General features: G+C 33.9%; 1 protein-coding gene across 1 annotated transcript; it reads left to right on the top strand.

Moving 5' to 3' along the window:
* Positions 1–5,316: 5,316 nt before the first annotated feature.
* LOC130998532 (uncharacterized) lies at positions 5,317–18,356 on the top strand. The gene is made up of 2 exons (XM_057923948.1): positions 5,317–5,416; positions 17,359–18,356. Exons 1-2 carry the CDS (start codon positions 5,317–5,319, stop codon positions 18,354–18,356), a joined length of 1,098 nt encoding a protein of 365 aa, XP_057779931.1.
* Positions 18,357–19,546: the final 1,190 nt, after the last annotated feature.

The following is a 19,546-nucleotide window of genomic DNA, read 5'->3' as shown; positions in this document are numbered from 1 at the left end:
CAAGCCACAGATGACTTAGGCCTAGAAGTAGTGCAGCCAGTCCAAATAAACGACCGACAAGCTCTATCCAAATCATGAAGAAGCTTAGTTGGCCAACGATATATCAGCATACTGTGAACAGCCGCGCTCTGAATGACTGAAGTGACGAGGCAAAGACGGCCCGCCATAGATAACTGCATGCCCTGCCATCTAGGAAAATGGGCGATGATGCGATCACGAGTGCTGATAAGACGGGCAGCAGAAGCACGACCAGCAAAAATGGGGACTCCCAAATAGATAAAAGGAAGGGAACCAGTTGAGAAACCCAGATCCCGCTGTAGTCGACGTCTCAGCTGAACAGAAACACCTTTGCCAAAGAAAACCTTGGATTTGGCCTTATTGCAGAACTGTCCAGAAACCAAAGCATATATATGAAGAATCGATTCAATCATCCTGCAGCTGCGCCAAGTAGCTTTACAAAAAAGTAGGACATCATCAGCATACAGGAGATGAGCGGGAAAAAGCAAAGAGCGGGACATCCTCATACGGGCAATGAATCCCCTATCAGCAGCGTCCGAGAGCATACTACTCAGGACCTCCTCCGCCAAAGCAAACAGAACCGGAGACAAAGGGTCTCCCTGACGAACCCCTCGAGAGCAACCAAAGTAACCATGCTGCTCTCCATTAAAGAGAACCGAAATTCTGGCAGATTGAAAAATAACTCTAATCCAGTGTCTGAAAGTCTGAAGGAAACCAAAGCAATCCAGCACAACCTCCACAAAATCCCAATTCAGGGTATCGAAAGCTTTCCGAATATCTACCTTAAGAGCCATGTTCCTCCCTTGAATTGAGCGCTCCATGCAATTCACTCCTTCAGAGGCCAGCAGAATACATTCCTGTATAGAACGCCCAGAGATAAACCCAAACTGATTGGCCGAGACAATAACAGCAGCTACCTCGTTCAACCTAGAGGCAAGAATCTTGGTGATGACCTTGAAAAGGAAATTTCCCAACACAATAGGTCGGAAGTCAGAGACAAGAACCGCATCAGTCTTCTTTGGGAGAAGGCAAAGCAAGTTGGAATTAAGGCCCTGGGGAAGATAGCTATGAGTGAAGAACCGACGAACGGCAGCAATAAGGTCCTCCCCAACCACCTCCCACGAATGCTTAAAGAAAGCGCCGTTAAACCCGTCTGGTCCAGGGGCACTATTCATATCCATGGAGAAGACAGTCAGCCGAATATCCTCAGCAGAGGGAGTAGCAACGAGCATGTCAGACTGGGCAGGGGAGACTGAAGCTGGAATGTAACCGGAAATCCAAGATCTATCCACCGGCGGAGAAATCGGCTCCGAAAAGAGATCCTCATAAAAATGAATCACATGGGCCGCCATGACACCCGGGTCCTCCGAGATAACCCCATCAATATTAAGCTTCTTAATATTTTGATTGGAACGACGCCACTTAACCATAGAATGGAAGAAGCGAGTGTTCCTATCTCCATCAGAAAGCCAAGAGACCCTACTTTGCTGCCGCAGATGCTCAGACTTACGCAGAAGGACCGATCCTATGCGAGCTTGCAAGTTAACCTCTTGATCAAAGAGCTCATCTGTATACCCTCGTTCGTCAATATTCTCCTGAAGTGAACTCAGATCCTGCTGAAGATCGGCGAGGGTAACATTGTAATTCCCAAAAGTGTCCTTATTCCAAGTCTTGAGAGTCGGGCGAAGACGTTTCAGCTTTTTCATAACCCGAACCATCGGGCAGAGACAATCCAGCGGTTGGGACCAAGAAGCACGGACCTGATCCAGAAATCCCTCGTGTAAGCACCACATATTAAGAAAACGAAATCGACGACCCTTGGGAGGAGTAGCCGTGTCCTGGCATTTCAACAGAATGGGGGAGTGATCGGATCCAAGTCTAGGAAGAACCATCGAATTGATAGAGTACCACATATCTTCGAAAGCTTGAGAGAAAAGAGCACGGTCCAGGACCGATTCAATCGGGGAAGGAAATCTCCGACGGTCAGTCCATGTGAAAAACGGACCCGAAGAGTCCGGCTGGATCAAGTTATGTTCATCAATGAAGGCCCTGAACTCAGTACAAGGGGTAGAAGCAGGGACACGTCTTCCCCTCCGCTCATGGGCCCCTAAGATAGCATTAAAATCCCCAATTATAAGGAAATGACCCACAATAAAAGGAATCATATCTAACCAAAGCTGGCGACGCTCAACATAGTTACAAGAAGCATGAGTGAAAGCCAGAGTGCAATCAATCCCCATAATAGTACACTGAATGACCACCACCTGAGCAGAGGAAAAAACAACCGTCGGTACTAAAGCGGGGTCAGCAAACACCCAAATATTGGAGCGCCGTCTGTCCCGTGAATTTTGATGCACCGGAGCGAGATGTAAAGAACGCCAAAAAGAACTTGGGATCCCAGAGAACCGTGTCTTAGGCTCGAAAATACCAAGAAAACACGGTTGATAAAGGTTGCAGTAGTGTGAAAGAAGAGCCATAGAGGAAGAGATGCCTCTAATATTCCATGCTAAGATATTCATTGAGAACCGAAAGAGAAGCCATCCTCCTGAAGAGGAACACTAAAATCATCCACATCTTCATCTCCCCACCGTTTAGTAGAAGCCCGAATCGAGATATTTGACATACACTGGATAGCGCCAGCAGTGGAGGAATCAATGGTGAAATTCTGGATAGAAGCACCCGCAGATTGAGCTGCTGAAACTTTGTCAAGGAAAACATTTGGCTCAGGGGATCGGCCTCTTCGGGCGACCATCACAGACTTCATTCCTCCACCAGGTTTCCTGGGAGGGTCTAAAGAGATACCGCTTGTTGAGGAGGAGCGCCCACCCCGTCCACCCCGGCCTTGAGGGAGAGGCGGTCTAGCAGCCGAAGCCTTCTTCGGATGAGGAGAATGTGGTCCGAGGCTACGGTTTGAATTCGACGAGAGGGTACCAGATTGATGTGTGATCGCCATCTGACAATGATCAGGCCGAGAAGAAGGGACATTGTTCTTGTCAGCCATGTAACCTGTGGTCTGTTCTTGAGAATGCACCTGGTCAGTATTCAGATCCTCCGGGTTTAATCTGCTCTGACTATCCTCATAACTCTGCTCTGTCCCCATGCACCGCTCGGTCCTCCAGGATTGCTCTGTGGAACTGTCGAGCTCCGGCATCTGGCACTGTTCCGTCGTCCTATTCTGCTCAGTCAACCGATTTCTCTGTTCAAACTGATGTTCAGACGCCATGATTAGCTCATTCTGCTCAGATTCCCGACTTTGCTCCGAAGTCCGGCTTTGCTCCGGTAGGCTGGATTGCTCAGGCACTCTATCATCGCTGGACTCATTAGTCTTCTGGTCGCTCCTTCGATCCGAAATATCTCTTAATTCCGAGATCAAGCAGCACTGCCCATCTCCCAATTGTTTACTAAACTCCGCCCTTTGAGTAGAATCCTTGATAATGCTCATATCATTCGGCCCCTTTCCCTGATCAATCTCAATGCCATCTTCAAGCATCTCAAACTTGTTGGATGTGGCAATACCTGAAGTAACAGTCCTCGAATTGTGATCGGCCTCAACAGCAATAGTCACCGATTTCTGAGGGACCGCCGCATTCCTCACCTTCGCGTCGTTATCCTCCGTAGGTCGAGGCCGCCAGATCGAGCGACTTCTCGCTCGCAGACGTCCCGACTTGTTCCTGCGTCCCCTACCACGTCGGCCGGTAGCCTCATTCGAAGTATTAGTCGGAGAAGACGGCTCTGTCGCATTGTCATCAGCCTCCGAGGAGAGCTTGCGACAGTAATCTGTAGAATGTCCAATAGAAGAACAAAGACAACAGAAAAGAGGCATATCCTCATATCTAAATTCAATTTCGAACGTGTCATCGTCACATTTCACATCAATAAACGAAGGGTTATCAATAGCAACATTTAAATCAACAAGTACTCTAGCAAATTGCCCTACGGACCCTCTAGCAGATAGCCCATCAATAAGAAGAGGAGTACCGACATGTCGAGCAATACCAGTTAAAACCTCAGGGTGCCAGATCTCATGGGGTAAATTGAAAATACGAACCCATACCTGAGCCATGGAGGATTCCAGCTTGTACGGGTTGAAATTCGGAGTCCAGGCTTGTAGAACAAGAATCCCGGCACGCAGACGCCAAGCATTCCTAGCAAAAGCAGTAGCAAAGTCTTCTTGTGACGAGAATTTTAACGTGAAAAAACCCTTACCGAGAGGTATCACTTCCCAGTAAGATGAGGGATTCCAAATTGCCGAGAGTTCCAAGTGAAGGTCAGCGGCGAATCTCGGTGATTGACCTTTTTTTAGTAGAATCCGGCCGTGGATAGCATGTTGAAAGGACTTGATTTGACGCATTCGGAAAGCCGAGGATATAATGAGACAAGGCCGATCTTCAACCATAGTCGGCTTCAAGACCGCGAAGTCATGCGCCGGAACATCGGGAGGTCGCCCAGAAGCAACCCTAAGGGATTCGGCAAACGTCTTCCCTTTAGGTCGGGGCTCTTGTGTATGTTGCTGCTCATCCGACCGAGCTCCATGAGGAGCAAAGTCCTGAACCGCTGTGGAGGCAACGATCAAAGAGTCCGTGGGGGGAAGACCCTGAGAAAATTTATCAGATTCCACAGCCGCCGTCGTTGCCTTCACGGAAACCCTAGTATTGATATCCGCCGTCGAAGTTGAAAAACCTTGAGATTGCGCAGCAACGTTATTCGCAAAGAAACTCCCGTCGAAAACCGTCTCCGGCTGGTCGGCAGAAACTCCATGCAGCAAATTCAACGGATCCCTATCAAAGTACGCCGTGGTAGAAGTCGTAGAACTATCAGACAAACACAAATGAGAAACCCTTGATTGAAAGCACGCAATTTCTTGAACTTCCGGGAATAAGGAACCATCCCTAATTGCAGCCGCGTCAATGGAAAGAGGGGCAACCTCCGTCGCAGGAAAGCAGGTACTTTTCGCGTTGATAACATGGTTGGAGAACACGATCCCATTGGTGACAGCACGTAAGGGGAGAACATCCGCCAAGGGTTTTCCCAACGTGGGGAACTCGATGATGGAAAGAGCAGTCATCTCGCCGGCCGGAGAAAACCAAAGCCGGCCGGCCGGACACGAGAACAGATAGCTGAAGCTAACACAGAATTTTTGAAGACAATGTTTAACAACTACTAATAATTCTGAACTGAGATTGCCCCAAAACCTTAGTGGGACAATTCGTCGAGCAGCTTGCCTGCACAAATAGGAATTTCCCCTAAAATTCTTCTTCTTCCCCACACACCACCACCAATTTCACACTTCAAAAAGAAATGGCAAATTCATCAGTTATTGATCAGCAATACGATCGAATGCAAATGCTCAAAGCTTTCGACGAAACAAAAGTCGGCGTCAAAGGCCTCAACGATTCCGGTCTGCTCAAAGGCCTCATCAATTTCAAGTTCCCGTGATCGATCTTGATCTTCACAAAGGAACGTGATGGCTCAAGTTCCAATTTACGTTGTAACACACATGACTAAATGAGTGAGAGAATCGAGGAAAGCAACGCCAGAGATCAGAAGTTGCACATCTTCTTCTTCGATACATGTCCAAATATAAATTAATGCTTAGTTGTAAAAGTGAATAAGAGGTCCCAATTTTGAACAAATAACCTTCGCAATTATTATTTCAGTGCTCACGACCGTCTGATTGACTGTGAAGAATTACATTTACACAAGTGTAACCGATCGTATAAATATGCATGATATTTTGACTTGGATAGTGCTACTAAATATGGAAAAACAAGAAGAATATATCTTACTAATAAACAAGAAGAATATATCTTCCATCTAGGCATGATTGAATATTTGTATCATCAAAAGTAGAATTTCTCTAATTCAACTCTTTTAATGGAATAAAAATCAAGCAAAATTAACTTTAATGATATAAATAATTAAGGATTTTATGATATCCCAAAGTAAACAAGCGATTAATATTACTCCCTCCGTCCACGAAATGAGTACTCATATTTCCTTTTTCGTCCGTCCACGAAATGAGTACCTATTTCCCTTTTTGGCAAGTGTACTCCACACATCTCTTTAATTAATACACTCAAAAAGTGGGACCCTTAAACTATTCACACTACACTCCATACATTTCTTAAAACTCGTGCCGTCCACAAATGGGTACTCATTTCATGGACGGAGGGAGTATTATTTTTATCTAATCAAGATTAATCATTCTAAGTAAACGCCCTTTTAGGTGTGTTCTCTTTAATTGATAAATTTATCATGAAAAAAAGAATGGATAAATTTTTTTCCCTTTTTAAATGCCTTCTTTCCTTTCGCTTATTTTGCAATTTCATCATTTTTTCCCTTCTTTTCACTTTAAGATTAATAGTATTATCTGTCCATTTTTTATTTGATGATATTGTCCCTCCTTAAAGTGAGAAATAAAAATAAAAAATGGTAAAATTATCTTTTGTAAAAAATAAAGGAAAAAAAAAAGAGATTTAAAAGAATTTTTTTTTATATCCCTTATTTTTTCTATGATAAATTTATCAACCAAACAGAACACACCCTTAGAGCGAAGCCTCGTCGTCGGATTCTTTAGTTATTGATTGTTTCTTTCAAGTATGTTCATGTATTGTGTATTATTTATTTATTTATTTGTATTTTATTGAATAAAAAAATCAAGACATAATTAAAATCTATATATTAAAGTAAAATAAATCCTATCCTAGGTGGCATTCTATAATCACCTCATTCCAATTTTCCTCAATTTTCATTCATTCTTTTTAAAAAAAAAATTTAATCAATTTCTATATCTAAAAAATCATAATATAAATATTCCAACAAAAAAATTCCATTTCCTCAATCTCTCTCTCTCTCTATATATATATATATATGTATGTATATATATATATATATATATATATGTATATTAAAGCAAAATAAATCCTAGCATACGTGACATCCTATAATCACTATAATCACTTCATTCTAATTTTCCTCAATTCTCATTCATTCTTATTTTTTTCTAAATTTTAATCAATTTCTATATCTAAAAATCATTAAAAATCAAAAAATCGTGATATATTTAAAAACTAAATATCTAAAAAATCATTATATAAATATTCCAAAAAATAAATTATATCCTACGTGGCGTCGTACAATCACTCCTTTCTAATTTTCCTCAATTTTCATTCATTTTTATTTTTTAGTTTTTAATCAATTTCCATATCCAAAAACTATTAAATATCTAAAAATCATTATATATCTAAAAACGATTAAATATCTAAAAATATTTAAATTAGTATCCCATTGATCAATAAAAATCTTTATATTAGTATTCCATTGATCAATAAAATTTTATTTATATCCATACACGACCAATTCAGGTTCCAAACGTATATAATACTTTAATTGGGTTAAAATAAAAATCACTCTTAAGATAAGAATGTAGAACTAATCTATACCCTTAATCAATAATACTTTAACAGACACGATTTAAAATTTATTATTTCTTAATTTGCCTCTAATACCTACTGTATATTAGGAATAAAAAAACTACTATAGAAAAATACTACAGATCCCTTAAAAATCACAACAAAGTTGGATTAAAACTCTGCTTACATATAAATTTAATAAGATATTTAAATTAGGTCGGTCAATTTCAAATAAATATTACTCCCTCCGTCCCCAAAATAAGTTCCTCTTTGGGGACGACACGGGTTTTAAGAAAAATGATAAAGTGTATTGATAGTGGAGAAAAATATGTTATAATTAGTATTGAGAGTGGTGAAAAGGTGTAAAATTGTTATAATTTGTATTGGGAGTGGTGAAAAAGTGAAAAGTAAGAATAAATAAACTATTATTAGTGGTGGGGTAGTTGTCCAAAAATAGAAAGAAAGAAAGAGGAACTTATTTGGGGGACGTCCCAAAATGGAAAAAGAGAAACTTATTTCAGGGACGGAGGGAGTATAATTTTCTACTTTAAAACAATTTTATTAAATTCTTTATTTTAGTGAAAAAAAATTCATAAACCAAAAAATACATTAATAATTGGGGTTATTGCCAGAAAATACATATACTTTGTCAATTTTCTGGTTTATATCATGACCTTATAATTTGGCCAGAAAATACATCAATTTTCAATTTAATTGCAATTATAACATGACTTTATAGTTTGGCCAAAAAATACACCAAGTTTCAATTTATTCTCAATTATAACATGACATTGTAATTAATTTAGTATAATAATATCAAGTTTAATACATTAAATATTTTTAATTTTCTTTTCATCTCACAATATACTATATATAAATACATATATATTTGATAAATATACATCTATATGTAAATAACCCCTTAATAATTTCATAAATTTATATTTTAATAGATTTCGTTCAAGTTTAGCCGTTAATTTCTTTTATATTTTAATACATTAAATTTATATTTTAATAGATTTAGTAAAACAGTTACTAGTTTCTATAAAATCACCATCAGCCATTCAAGTTTAGCCGTTAATTTCTTTTATAACTTTTTTTAGGCGAATTTCTTTTATAACTTTAGATATCTACTGTTTTGCCTCATCTTTTTATGTATTCCAGTATATTTTGGAAAACGCTTTGATAAAAGATAAAAAGGAAAAGAGGAAGATAGAAAAAGAAAAGCACATCTTGTACGGATGCAAAATCCACTAATAAATCCGACCAAGATAAATCAAAATCAAATCAAATCAAATCATGAGGTGATTTAATTTTGCTTCTTAGTTCCGCAATGACTAATCAAAAACCCAAATTTTGGCGCCGAAAGATAGTGTGACTAACTGAAGTATTATACCCCACCGTTAACCACGTCATTTCCCACCATTTATTACATAAAACCCCCCTCTTTTTATTGCTTATTCACTCAGTCTTTAAATAAACTAGAACGTCCACTCGTGCGATGCATGACGAACATCGAAATTAACGATATATTTAAATAAATATAAATAAATATAAAATATATTTTAAAAATAAAATAAAATAAAATAATTCACGTCAATTATTCAATAAAATCTTGAATTTAAAAATTATATTAACAACTTTGCATAAAGTATAATAAAAATTATTCAATAACAAAAATTAGCATTTACACATTATTATTATAGAGTTACGCGTCATAATAAATATTTTCATATACAAACATAAATAAAAAGTTATAAAATTTTAATGAAAAGAGAGAAAATAAAATATTTTAAAATTTTCATAACATATTCATTTTAAATTTATTTTTGATGTTTTTATACAAGTACAATAGTATTAAATTTAAGGTGCATATTGAAAAAAAATCATGAATTAAATTTGACAATATTTACAAAAGAATTAAATTATGAAAAACTAAAAGAAAAAAATGATGGAAGAAGAGAGAGAAAAAGAGAGGGAAAAGATGGAGGGAAAAACTCCTCTTTTATATATTATATAGATATCATAAATTTTATAGTAAAATTGTAGTATTAGACATTTAATTTTATTTTTATTTTAAAATTAGAAAAATAATAAATATTGAGAACTTAAGATTAATTTTCTTAAAATTGAAAAAAAAAACACATATATATACTTTTGTATCATACCACACTCATTTAAAGAGCATTCTTTAATTATAACACTTTTAGGATAAGGTTTGGACGGCCAGGAATTCGTCTCAGGTTTCGATCCCAAAATCATGGCCCTAAATCGAAGGGGCCCACCTGCCGAGGTGGTCGCATTGAATTCCTGATGTTTTCTTTTCTGAAAATAAAATAAATGGAGTCGCCGAAATTATGGATTTTTTTGTTTTGTGGTCCGAATGAAGGGGGCTTCGACTTTACTATGGTTTTGTTGGGTGTTAGTCTGACACTTATTGTCGTGCAAGATTTATTCACGGTCATGAACTCCAAATTGGTTATGTATCAATTGTCACAAAATCAGAAACAATAATGATATTTGCACACCAGGTGTACGTTACACCTGGTAAAAAACCGGTTTTTTACTTGGTTAGAGTGTGAGCCGGTTTTATGGATTTAGTATATTTACTGATTTATCCTTGATTTATTCTATCCATTTTCTTTCTTTTTTTTTTCTACCATTTTATCTACATTTTTCGGCCATTTATGATCCATTGTTTTCGGTTGATTAGTTTGATTCCATTATTTAGAGTGTGGGAAATTTTATAATTTATATAATTCGATTTTTTTTTTATAATTTTTGTTCGGTTTTGATTTTGATTTATTTGTTTTTAAATTTAATCATTGATTTGTTACCAATAATTTAGTGTTTCTTGTTATAATAATTCTAGGTTTGTTTCTAGCTATTTTTTTTTTCTAAATTAATATTATTATTTTTTTCAAAAATTATTTCTCCTAAATTATGTGTTTATTTGTTTTTTATTAATTTGTTTCAACTAATTTTGTGTTTCTCCTTAAAATAATACTAGATTTGTTTTTGGATATTATTTTTAAATTTTTTCGAAAATTAGATTTTTTTTTATAAGATTAAAATAATATTATTTATTCTTATCTAATATAAAATTATGTTATTATTTCGGATATTTATATTGCTAAAATATTGTTATTTTTATTTGTTTCCACTAATTTGTTTCCTATTATTAATTAATTAATTAAATTTTAGGATTTGTTAGGATTGTTTTAATTAGTTGAAATTATATAACAATATACTTGAAGACCATATATTATAATATAATATTAAAGTCGAAATAATTAAACTCAACATTCATCAAATTTAATTATATAATTTAAATATTATTTAAGTTGGAATAAAAATAATATAATTATTATAAAAAATTTAATCGATAAGAATTAGTGATTTTGAAAGAAAAGAAAAAAAAAGCAATACGTGAGAAGGTTGCGCGGTAAACTTTATAACATACACTTGAAGACAAAGTAGTATGTTATACTATTATAATTGATACAATAATAAAAAAAATTGACTACCATAGTGTGAATAGCAAAATTCAAATAGTTAATCTAAAAAAATCATATATTTGAATAATAATTTAGTATGAAACGCGATATAATAATAATAAATAATTATGGATAGCGCAATAAAGTTGAATTAATTAATTGAAATAAATTAGTTAATTTGAAAATTAAAAATTAAATAAAATCAATCATGAGTCATGAAAAAAATAAGCTTATATGTCTTGCTTAATCGTAAAAAAAATAAAAATGAACCATGATTGTGTAAGTAAGGAAGTCAAAATAACTAAACTCAATGCAAACAAGTTTAATTGATAGTTGAAATTAATTAGTGAATTTGTAATAAAAAAGAATGAATCATATGATGGGATTTTGCTCGAAAAAAGTATATAACATATACTTTATTAAAATCCATATAATAATAAGAAAATGAAATGCTATAGGGTGAGTAATGAGAAAAAATTAAATTAGATGAATCATATGCAGGGATTTTGATCGTAAACCTATATAGCATATGCTTTATTTGAATATAATATAAAAAGTATTGTAATCGATGTGGTAATATCAAAATGAACCACAATTGTCTGAGTAACGAAGTCAAAATTATTATATTCAATGAAATCAAATTTAATTGATTAGTTGAAATTATATAACAATATACTAATTTTACCTCATTTTATTATATTCAATGAAATATATTCAAATAAAGTATATGTTATATAGTTTTTCGAGCAAAATCCCATTGTATGATTCACTTGAATTAATTTTTTTTTCCATTGCTCACACTATAGTAGTTCATTTTCTTACTATTATATCGCTTTTAATAAAGTATATGTTATATAGCTTTCCGAGAAAAACCCCATAATATGATTCGTTTTTTTATTAAAACTTCACTAATTTAATTCAATTAATTAATTCAACTTCATTTCATTGAGTATAATTATTTCGACTTCATTATTTACACTATAGTAGTTCATTTTTTTTATTATCAAATCGACTTCAATACTATATTATAATACATTGTCTACAAGTATATGTTATATAGTTTTATAACGAATAGTTGAATCGACCTGCTATACATAGTCTTGCAAGTGAAATACATTCATATCAACCATTCCACTTCATTTTATTATATTTTTCCTCAAAATCACTAATTTAATTTAAAATAATTAATAAATATTTATTTTATAACGAATAGTTGAATTGACTAGTAATACATAGTTTTGCGAGTGAAATACATTCATATCAACCATTCCACCTCATTTTATTATATTTTTCCTCAAAATCACTAATTTAATTTAAAATAATTAATAAATATTTATTTTATAACGAATAGTTGAATCGACTTGTAATACATAGTTTTGCGAGTGAAATACATTCATATCAACCATTCCACCTCATTTTTTTATATTTTTTTCTTTTAAATCACTAATTTAATTTAAATTAATTAATAAATATTTATTTTATAACGAATAATTGAATCGACTTGTTAAACATAGTTTTGGGAGCGAAATATATTCATATGAACCATTTCACCTCATTTTATTACATTTATCCTCAAATTCACTAATTTAATTTAAAATAATTAATAAATATTTATTTTATAACGAATAGTTGAATCAACTTGTAATACATAGTCTTGCGAGTGAAATACATTCATATCAACCATTTCACCTCATTTTATTATATTTTTCCTCAAAATCACTAATTTAATTTAAAATAATTAATAAATATTTATTTTATAACGAATAATTGAATCAACTTGTTAAACATAGTTTTGGGAGCGAAATATATTCATATGAACCATTTCACCTCATTTTATTACGTTTATCCTCAAATTCACTAATTTAACTTAAATTAATTAATAAACTTTTATTTTATAACGAATAATTGAATCAACTTGTTAAACATAGTTTTGGGAGCGAAATATATTCATATGAACCATTTCACCTCATTTTATTATATTTTTCCTCAAAATCACTAATTTAATTTAAAATAATTAATAAATATTTATTTTATAACGAATAGTTGAATCGACTTGTAATACATAGTTTTGCGAGTGAAATACATTCATATCAACCATTCCACCTCATTTTTTTATATTTTTTTCTTTTAAATCACTAATTTAATTTAAATTAATTAATAAATATTTATTTTATAACGAATAATTGAATCGACTTGTTAAACATAGTTTTGGGAGCGAAATATATTCATATGAACCATTTCACCTCATTTTATTACATTTATCCTCAAATTCACTAATTTAATTTAAAATAATTAATAAATATTTATTTTATAACGAATAGTTGAATCAACTTGTAATACATAGTCTTGCGAGTGAAATACATTCATATCAACCATTTCACCTCATTTTATTATATTTTTCCTCAAAATCACTAATTTAATTTAAAATAATTAATAAATATTTATTTTATAACGAATAGTTGAATCAACTTGTAATACATAGTCTTGCGAGTGAAATACATTCATATAAACCATTTCACCTCATTTTATTATATTTTTCCTCAAAATCACTAATTTAATTTAAAATAATTAATAAATATTTATTTTATAACGAATAATTGAATCAACTTGTTAAACATAGTTTTGGGAGCGAAATATATTCATATGAACCATTTCACCTCATTTTATTACGTTTATCTTCAAATTCACTAATTTAACTTAAATTAATTAATAAACTTTTATTTTATAACGAATAATTGAATCAACTTGTTAAACATAGTTTTGGGAGCGAAATATATTCATATGAACCATTTCACCTCATTTTATTACGTTTATCCTCAAATTCACTAATTTAACTTAAATTAATTAATAAACTTTTATTTTATAACGAATAATTGAATCAACTTGTTAAACATAGTTTTGGGAGCGAAATATATTCATATGAACCATTTCACCTCATTTTATTACGTTTATCCTCAAATTCACTAATTTAACTTATTTATTCTCAGCGGCAGACGCCATAAATGAACGTGTGGCTTTTTTAAAAAAATCTGACAGAATGAAAACTTTAGTTTGCAAAATTTGGAAAAAAGTGTGTTCGTTTTTTTTTTTTTTCCCAATCTGTGTTGGGATGGCCGATTTGTATAGAGAAATTCAAAATCTAAATAAAACCCTAATATGGATAGATTATAAGTGGATTTAGTTTTGATTTTGTAAAGAAATATATTTGAAAAATAACAAACCATAAAAAAACGAATTTGAATATTACAAAATTAAAAAACTTATTAAAAACCTAATATGGATAGATATAGGGAGTAGATTTTGTTTTTATTTTGCAAATAAATAACTGGGAAAAACAAATCCTAACAAATCCTAAAATTTAATTAATTAATTAATAATAGGAAACAAATAAAAATAACAATATTTTAGCAATATAAATATCCGAAATAATAACATAATTTTATATTAGATAAGAATAAATAATATTATTTTTATCTTATAAAAAAAATCTAATTTTCGAAAAAATTAAAAAATAATATCCAAAAACAAATCTAGTATTATTTTAAGGAGAAACACAAAATTAGTTGAAACAAATTAATAAAAAACAAATAAACACATAATTTAGGAGAAATAATTTTTGAAAAAAATAATAATATTAATTTAGAAAAAAAAATAGCTAGAAACAAACCTAGAATTATTATAACAAGAAACACTAAATTATTGGTAACAAATCAATGATTAAATTTAAAAACAAATAAATCAAAATCAAAACCGAACAAAAATTAAAAAAAAAAAATCGAATTATATAAATTATAAAATTTCCCACACTCTAAATAATGGAATCAAACTAATCAACCGAAAACAATGGATCATAAATGGCCGAAAAATGTAGATAAAATGGTAGAAAAAAAAGAAAGAAAATGGATAGAATAAATCAAGGATAAATCAATAAATATACTAAATCCATAAAACCGGCCCACACTCTAACCAAGTAAAAAACCGGTTTTTTACCAGGTGTAACGTACACCTGGTGTGCAAATATCACTACTCAATCAGAAATTAGTAGTACACGATTTTGATTTCGAGTCACTTAATCAATATATATTTAATTAAGGTAATAAATAAATAAATAAATAAATAAAGCTGTTTGCAAATTATTTGAAGCTCGGTTCGAAAAAAATTTGCTTAAATTTATTTGGAAAACTTTGATAAATAAACAAATCAAACTTGAGCTTGGTAGTATTCGGCTCGTTAGCTCGTGAATACGTTCGTTAAATTATTCAAATTGAACAATATAAATTATTAGTAAGTACAACTTATATTTATCTTCTAAAAATAAGAATAATTGTATTAAATCTTTAATAAACTCTGTTTGTTATAAGAAAATAATTAATATGTTTATTATTTTGAATGAAATAATCTATTTTAAAAAATAATCAAGTTAACATAAATATAAATTTAGAAAGTTCGTGTAGGCTCGGTTAAGTTCGTGAGCCTCAAAATATTCGACAAACAAAGTTTGAGATTCGATTCGATACTGAACAAACCAAACTTGAATGCACTATTATTCAGTTTGGCTCGGTTCGATTACACCCCTATAAATATTACACCGCACGCAGACGAGATCGAACCTATGTGAAAATATACTACACCGCACGCAGGCGAGACCTCTACACCGCAATATTATATACAATACCGAAAAAATTACACCACACAAGTAGGATTGAACCTAGCTAAGACCCAAAAAAGAAAAAATGTTCCCTTCCTGCTAAGACAAAAAAGAAAAATTACACCACACAAGTAGGATTGAACCTAAGATACAAGTAGGATTGAACCTAAGTCCTCAGTCTATAAATTCCACCTTTATTTGTTTGATCCCAAAAAAGAAAAAGTGTTCCCTTCCTGCTGATTTTCGCCCCATTAGTTTGTGTAATGTCATGTATAAGCTTATTTCAAAAGTCATCACGAATCGTCTTAAATCCATTTTGCCTTCCATTATTAGTGAGAGTCAGTCTGCTTTTGTCTCTGGTCGTCTTATCACTGATGATGCGATGCTTGCTTTTGAAATTTTCCATATGATGAAGTCTAATAAAGCTAGAGCTCATGGTGGTTTTGCCTTTAAACTTGACATGGCAAAGGCGTATGATAGGGTGGAATAGAGTTTTCTTGAAGCTATGCTTGTTCACCTTGGTTTCCATGTTTCTGTGGTTAACCTCATTATGCGTTGTTTTTGCTCTATTTCCTTTCGTGTGCTTGCTAACGGTTTTCCAGGTGATCCTTTCACTCCCAGCCGTGGTTTGAGACAAGGGGATCCCTTATCCCCTTTCTTGTTCCTGTTCTGTGCTGAGGCGCTTTCTGGCCTATTACGCCAAGCGAAACCCAGTCTCTTATTCATGGGGCTCGTCTTTGTCGTACGGCACCAAGAGTGAGCCACCTGTTATTCGAGGATGATTGTATCATTTTTGGTTGAGCAAACTCAATGGAAATCAAGGTGGTCAGTGATATTCTGCAGAATTATGAGGAGGCTTCTGGTCAGAAAGTTAGCTTGGAAAAATCGGCCATTTTCTTCAGCAAAAGCATCCTTGAGGAGACGAGGCAAACCTTGGCTGCCTAACTTGGAGTACCTTGTGTTGCTAAGAATGGTAACTATCTTGGTATTCTGAGCATTGTGGGTCGATCAAAAACTGAAAATTTCCAAATATTGGTTGACAGAACAAGAAAAAAGGCCAACGACTAGAAGAGGCGGTTTTTGTCGGGAGCTGGAAAAGTAGTTTTGATCAAATCTATTTTGCATTCTATCCCGACGTATCTCATGAATGTTTTTGCTTTGCCGAGTCAGATTTGTCAAAGACTGAATAGCTTAGCAGCGAACTTCTTCTGGGGGCAAATAAATGAGGAACGTCGTATTCATTGGATCAACTGGAAAAATTTATGCCGTCCCAAAGGCAGTGGTGGGCTGGGTTTAATGGATCTTAGCCTCTTCAATCAATCCCTTTTAGCAAAACAGGTGTGGCGTGTGCTTAATAATCCTGACTCCATTCTCGGTCGCTCTCTCAAAGCCCGGTATTTTCCAATGACTGATATTTTGCTAGCTAATAATGCTCATAACCCATCTTTCATATGGAAAAGCTTGTTAGTTGGCCGTGATCTGTTATTGGAAGGCATCACGTGGAAAGTGGGCAGAGGAGATCGGATTCGGTTGGGTTGTGATCGTTGGCTACCCAAAAAATCTGGTGTTTTTGTTGTTGCCAAAGTTTTTGAGATGTAGAGAGAAACAAGACTTAACGAATTCATTTTGGACAGCCCCTTCTCCTGGGTTGTGGTTGGTCTAAATGGTATTCTTGAACCGGGGGATCTTTGAAAAATTACTTCGCAGATTCCACCTTTCTCTATTTGCCCAGATACCCCCTTTTGGCCTGACGGAAAATTCAATTCTTACACTGTGAAATCAGGGTATCATCTTGCATGTTCTCTTCGCCATAGGACTGAGGCGTCTTCCTCTTCCTCAGATGATTCGCTTTGGCATTGGATTTGGGGTATTGAGGTTCTCCCGAAAATCAAACTTTTTATGTGGAAATGTTTAGCTGGGGTGATTCCTACCTCTAAAGCGCTTATTTCTTGCTCGATTGACGTTGATCCCCTATGTCGACACTGTGGTAATGGTTTGGAAACACTGGAGCATGTTTTGAGAGACTGTCCTTTGGCTTCCTTCGTGTGGGAGATCTCTTCCCTTCGCCTCCAGCCAATTTCTATCTCTGGTCATTGCTCTACTGCTGAAAGGTTCGACATCATCCGTCAGATTCCTCATGGAGAAGTTCACAAAACCTTCGCTAATTTGGCGTGGGCGATTTGGTATTCTAGAAATCTTTTGGTTTTTCAGGGTAAAGAGATTTCTCACCTTGAATGTTTGGCGACTGCCCAGCGTGCTACTTGGACTAAGTTGGTTTCGACTAAAATGGTGGCTGCTAATTCTTTGATGGTGGAATGTAGGCGTGAGCAGCAGGTGAATATTTCTTGTGATGCTTCGGTTGTGGAGGGAGTTGGCGTGGGTTTTGGGGTGGTGATGACGGATAAGGAGGGCCTATTTTTGGGTTGCTGCTTCGGTTTTTTACCTGGGGTGTTTTCTGTGCTGGAAGGTGAAGCTAAAGCTATTCTGGAAGGTATGAAGTTGTGTCGAGACCGAAATCTTGAAGATGTGATTGTTGAAACTGATAGTCAACTCCTCTTTTGGCGTCTGGTTAATGGAGAGCCTGATCCCTCTTACTTTGGTGACACTCTTTCGGGTATTCTCTCCTTAGCCGCCAAGTTACGTCTTTGTGTGTTTAGTTGGACTCCTCGGGAAGGCAATGCCAACGTTGATTGTTTAGCAAAGTTTGTTTTGTTTAATCGTTCTGTTTTTACCTTTTCTGATGTTCTCCCCAATTTTGGGAACTTTTCATCTTTGGTTTAATGAAGTTTCCGTCTTTCCCTCAAAAAAAAAAAAAAACCTAAGACCTCTCGCAACACACGCATACAAATCTCACCTTATTTTTATTTTTGGGTAATTGCTGTGTAAATACAGAATTTTACTCACTTTTTGATATTCAACATTAACTTATTCATCGTATTTGGCCGATTTTTTTTATCCGACGAGATTAATGTTGACACGTCAAAATTAAAACTGAGCTGGCAAAATCAGTTATTCAATTGGCATCAGACTAAACTAGATAACGACGTATCATAAAAATATTCGATTCCCCCATTCAATTTACGCTGAAAACCCTTTCACTTCTACTTTTCTCTAATCCTTTCTCTTTCACTTACAAAAGAAATTATTGCATTCCCTTCATCCTTATCTCCATTTCTGCATTATCCTCCAGCATTAGAGGTTAGGACCTCTGCACATTTCTATTAGAAAATGGCGCTGCCGAATTCCTGCATTCCCCTCCATCGCCGTCTCCCTCGTCAATCACCCACAAACCCCACTTAAATCCCTCCTACGCTCCTTGCCCCACCCAGAACTTCCACTCCCCCTGCTCCACTAGCGGCAGCGGCGATGACTCCTCTGTGTGTCTCATCAATGTTAGTTGTGAAATATAAACAGATCAAAAATTAAATAAATTTAAAATTTATGTATATATAACTAAATTTTAAAGTTTATATTAAATATCAAAAAGTGAATAAAATTGATATATTTATATACCAATTGCCCTTTTATTTTTAGGTCAATTCGTTTCATATGAAATAACTAATCAAATTAAATTAAGAGATTGTACTATATCGGGCTTTGGTAAATTGAAACTGAAATTTCTTTATAAATTTGAAGAAATCGATTAATTAATTAATACTTGTAGAGTTGAAGTTAAGCTTGTTGGATCTTTGAAATACAGTACACCATAAGCAAACATATAAAAAAATTATAACTTTCTAATAAAATATACATCAAACCCACGCATACTATAGTGCGTCCACACTTACTTCTTCTGATTAAGTATAAAAACTTGAGGGAATTAATTCAAATTTTGAGCGTGGAGGACAACAAAAAAGATTTAATGATCAAAGTTGGTTTTCCACCATCTATAATTGCTAATTACCCAATGAATATTCAAGTTAGTTGATTGCATAATTTTCTTTCCACCTATATATCCCCCTTTTTGTGCC

Source organism: Salvia miltiorrhiza, chromosome 8 (assembly GCF_028751815.1).
Source record: "Salvia miltiorrhiza cultivar Shanhuang (shh) chromosome 8, IMPLAD_Smil_shh, whole genome shotgun sequence".
Classification (NCBI taxonomy): Eukaryota; Viridiplantae; Streptophyta; class Magnoliopsida; order Lamiales; family Lamiaceae; genus Salvia; species Salvia miltiorrhiza.
This window is presented reverse-complemented; position numbering and strand designations above follow the sequence as displayed.

Coding starts and splice junctions, on each gene's coding strand:
- LOC130998532 (XM_057923948.1), top strand. CDS start 5,317: ATGGCAAATTCATCAGTTATTGATCAGCAATACGATCGAATGCAAATG. Junction 5,417..17,358: donor CAAAGGCCTCAACGATTCCG/GTCTGCTCAAAG, acceptor CTGTGAAATCAG/GGTATCATCTTGCATGTTCT.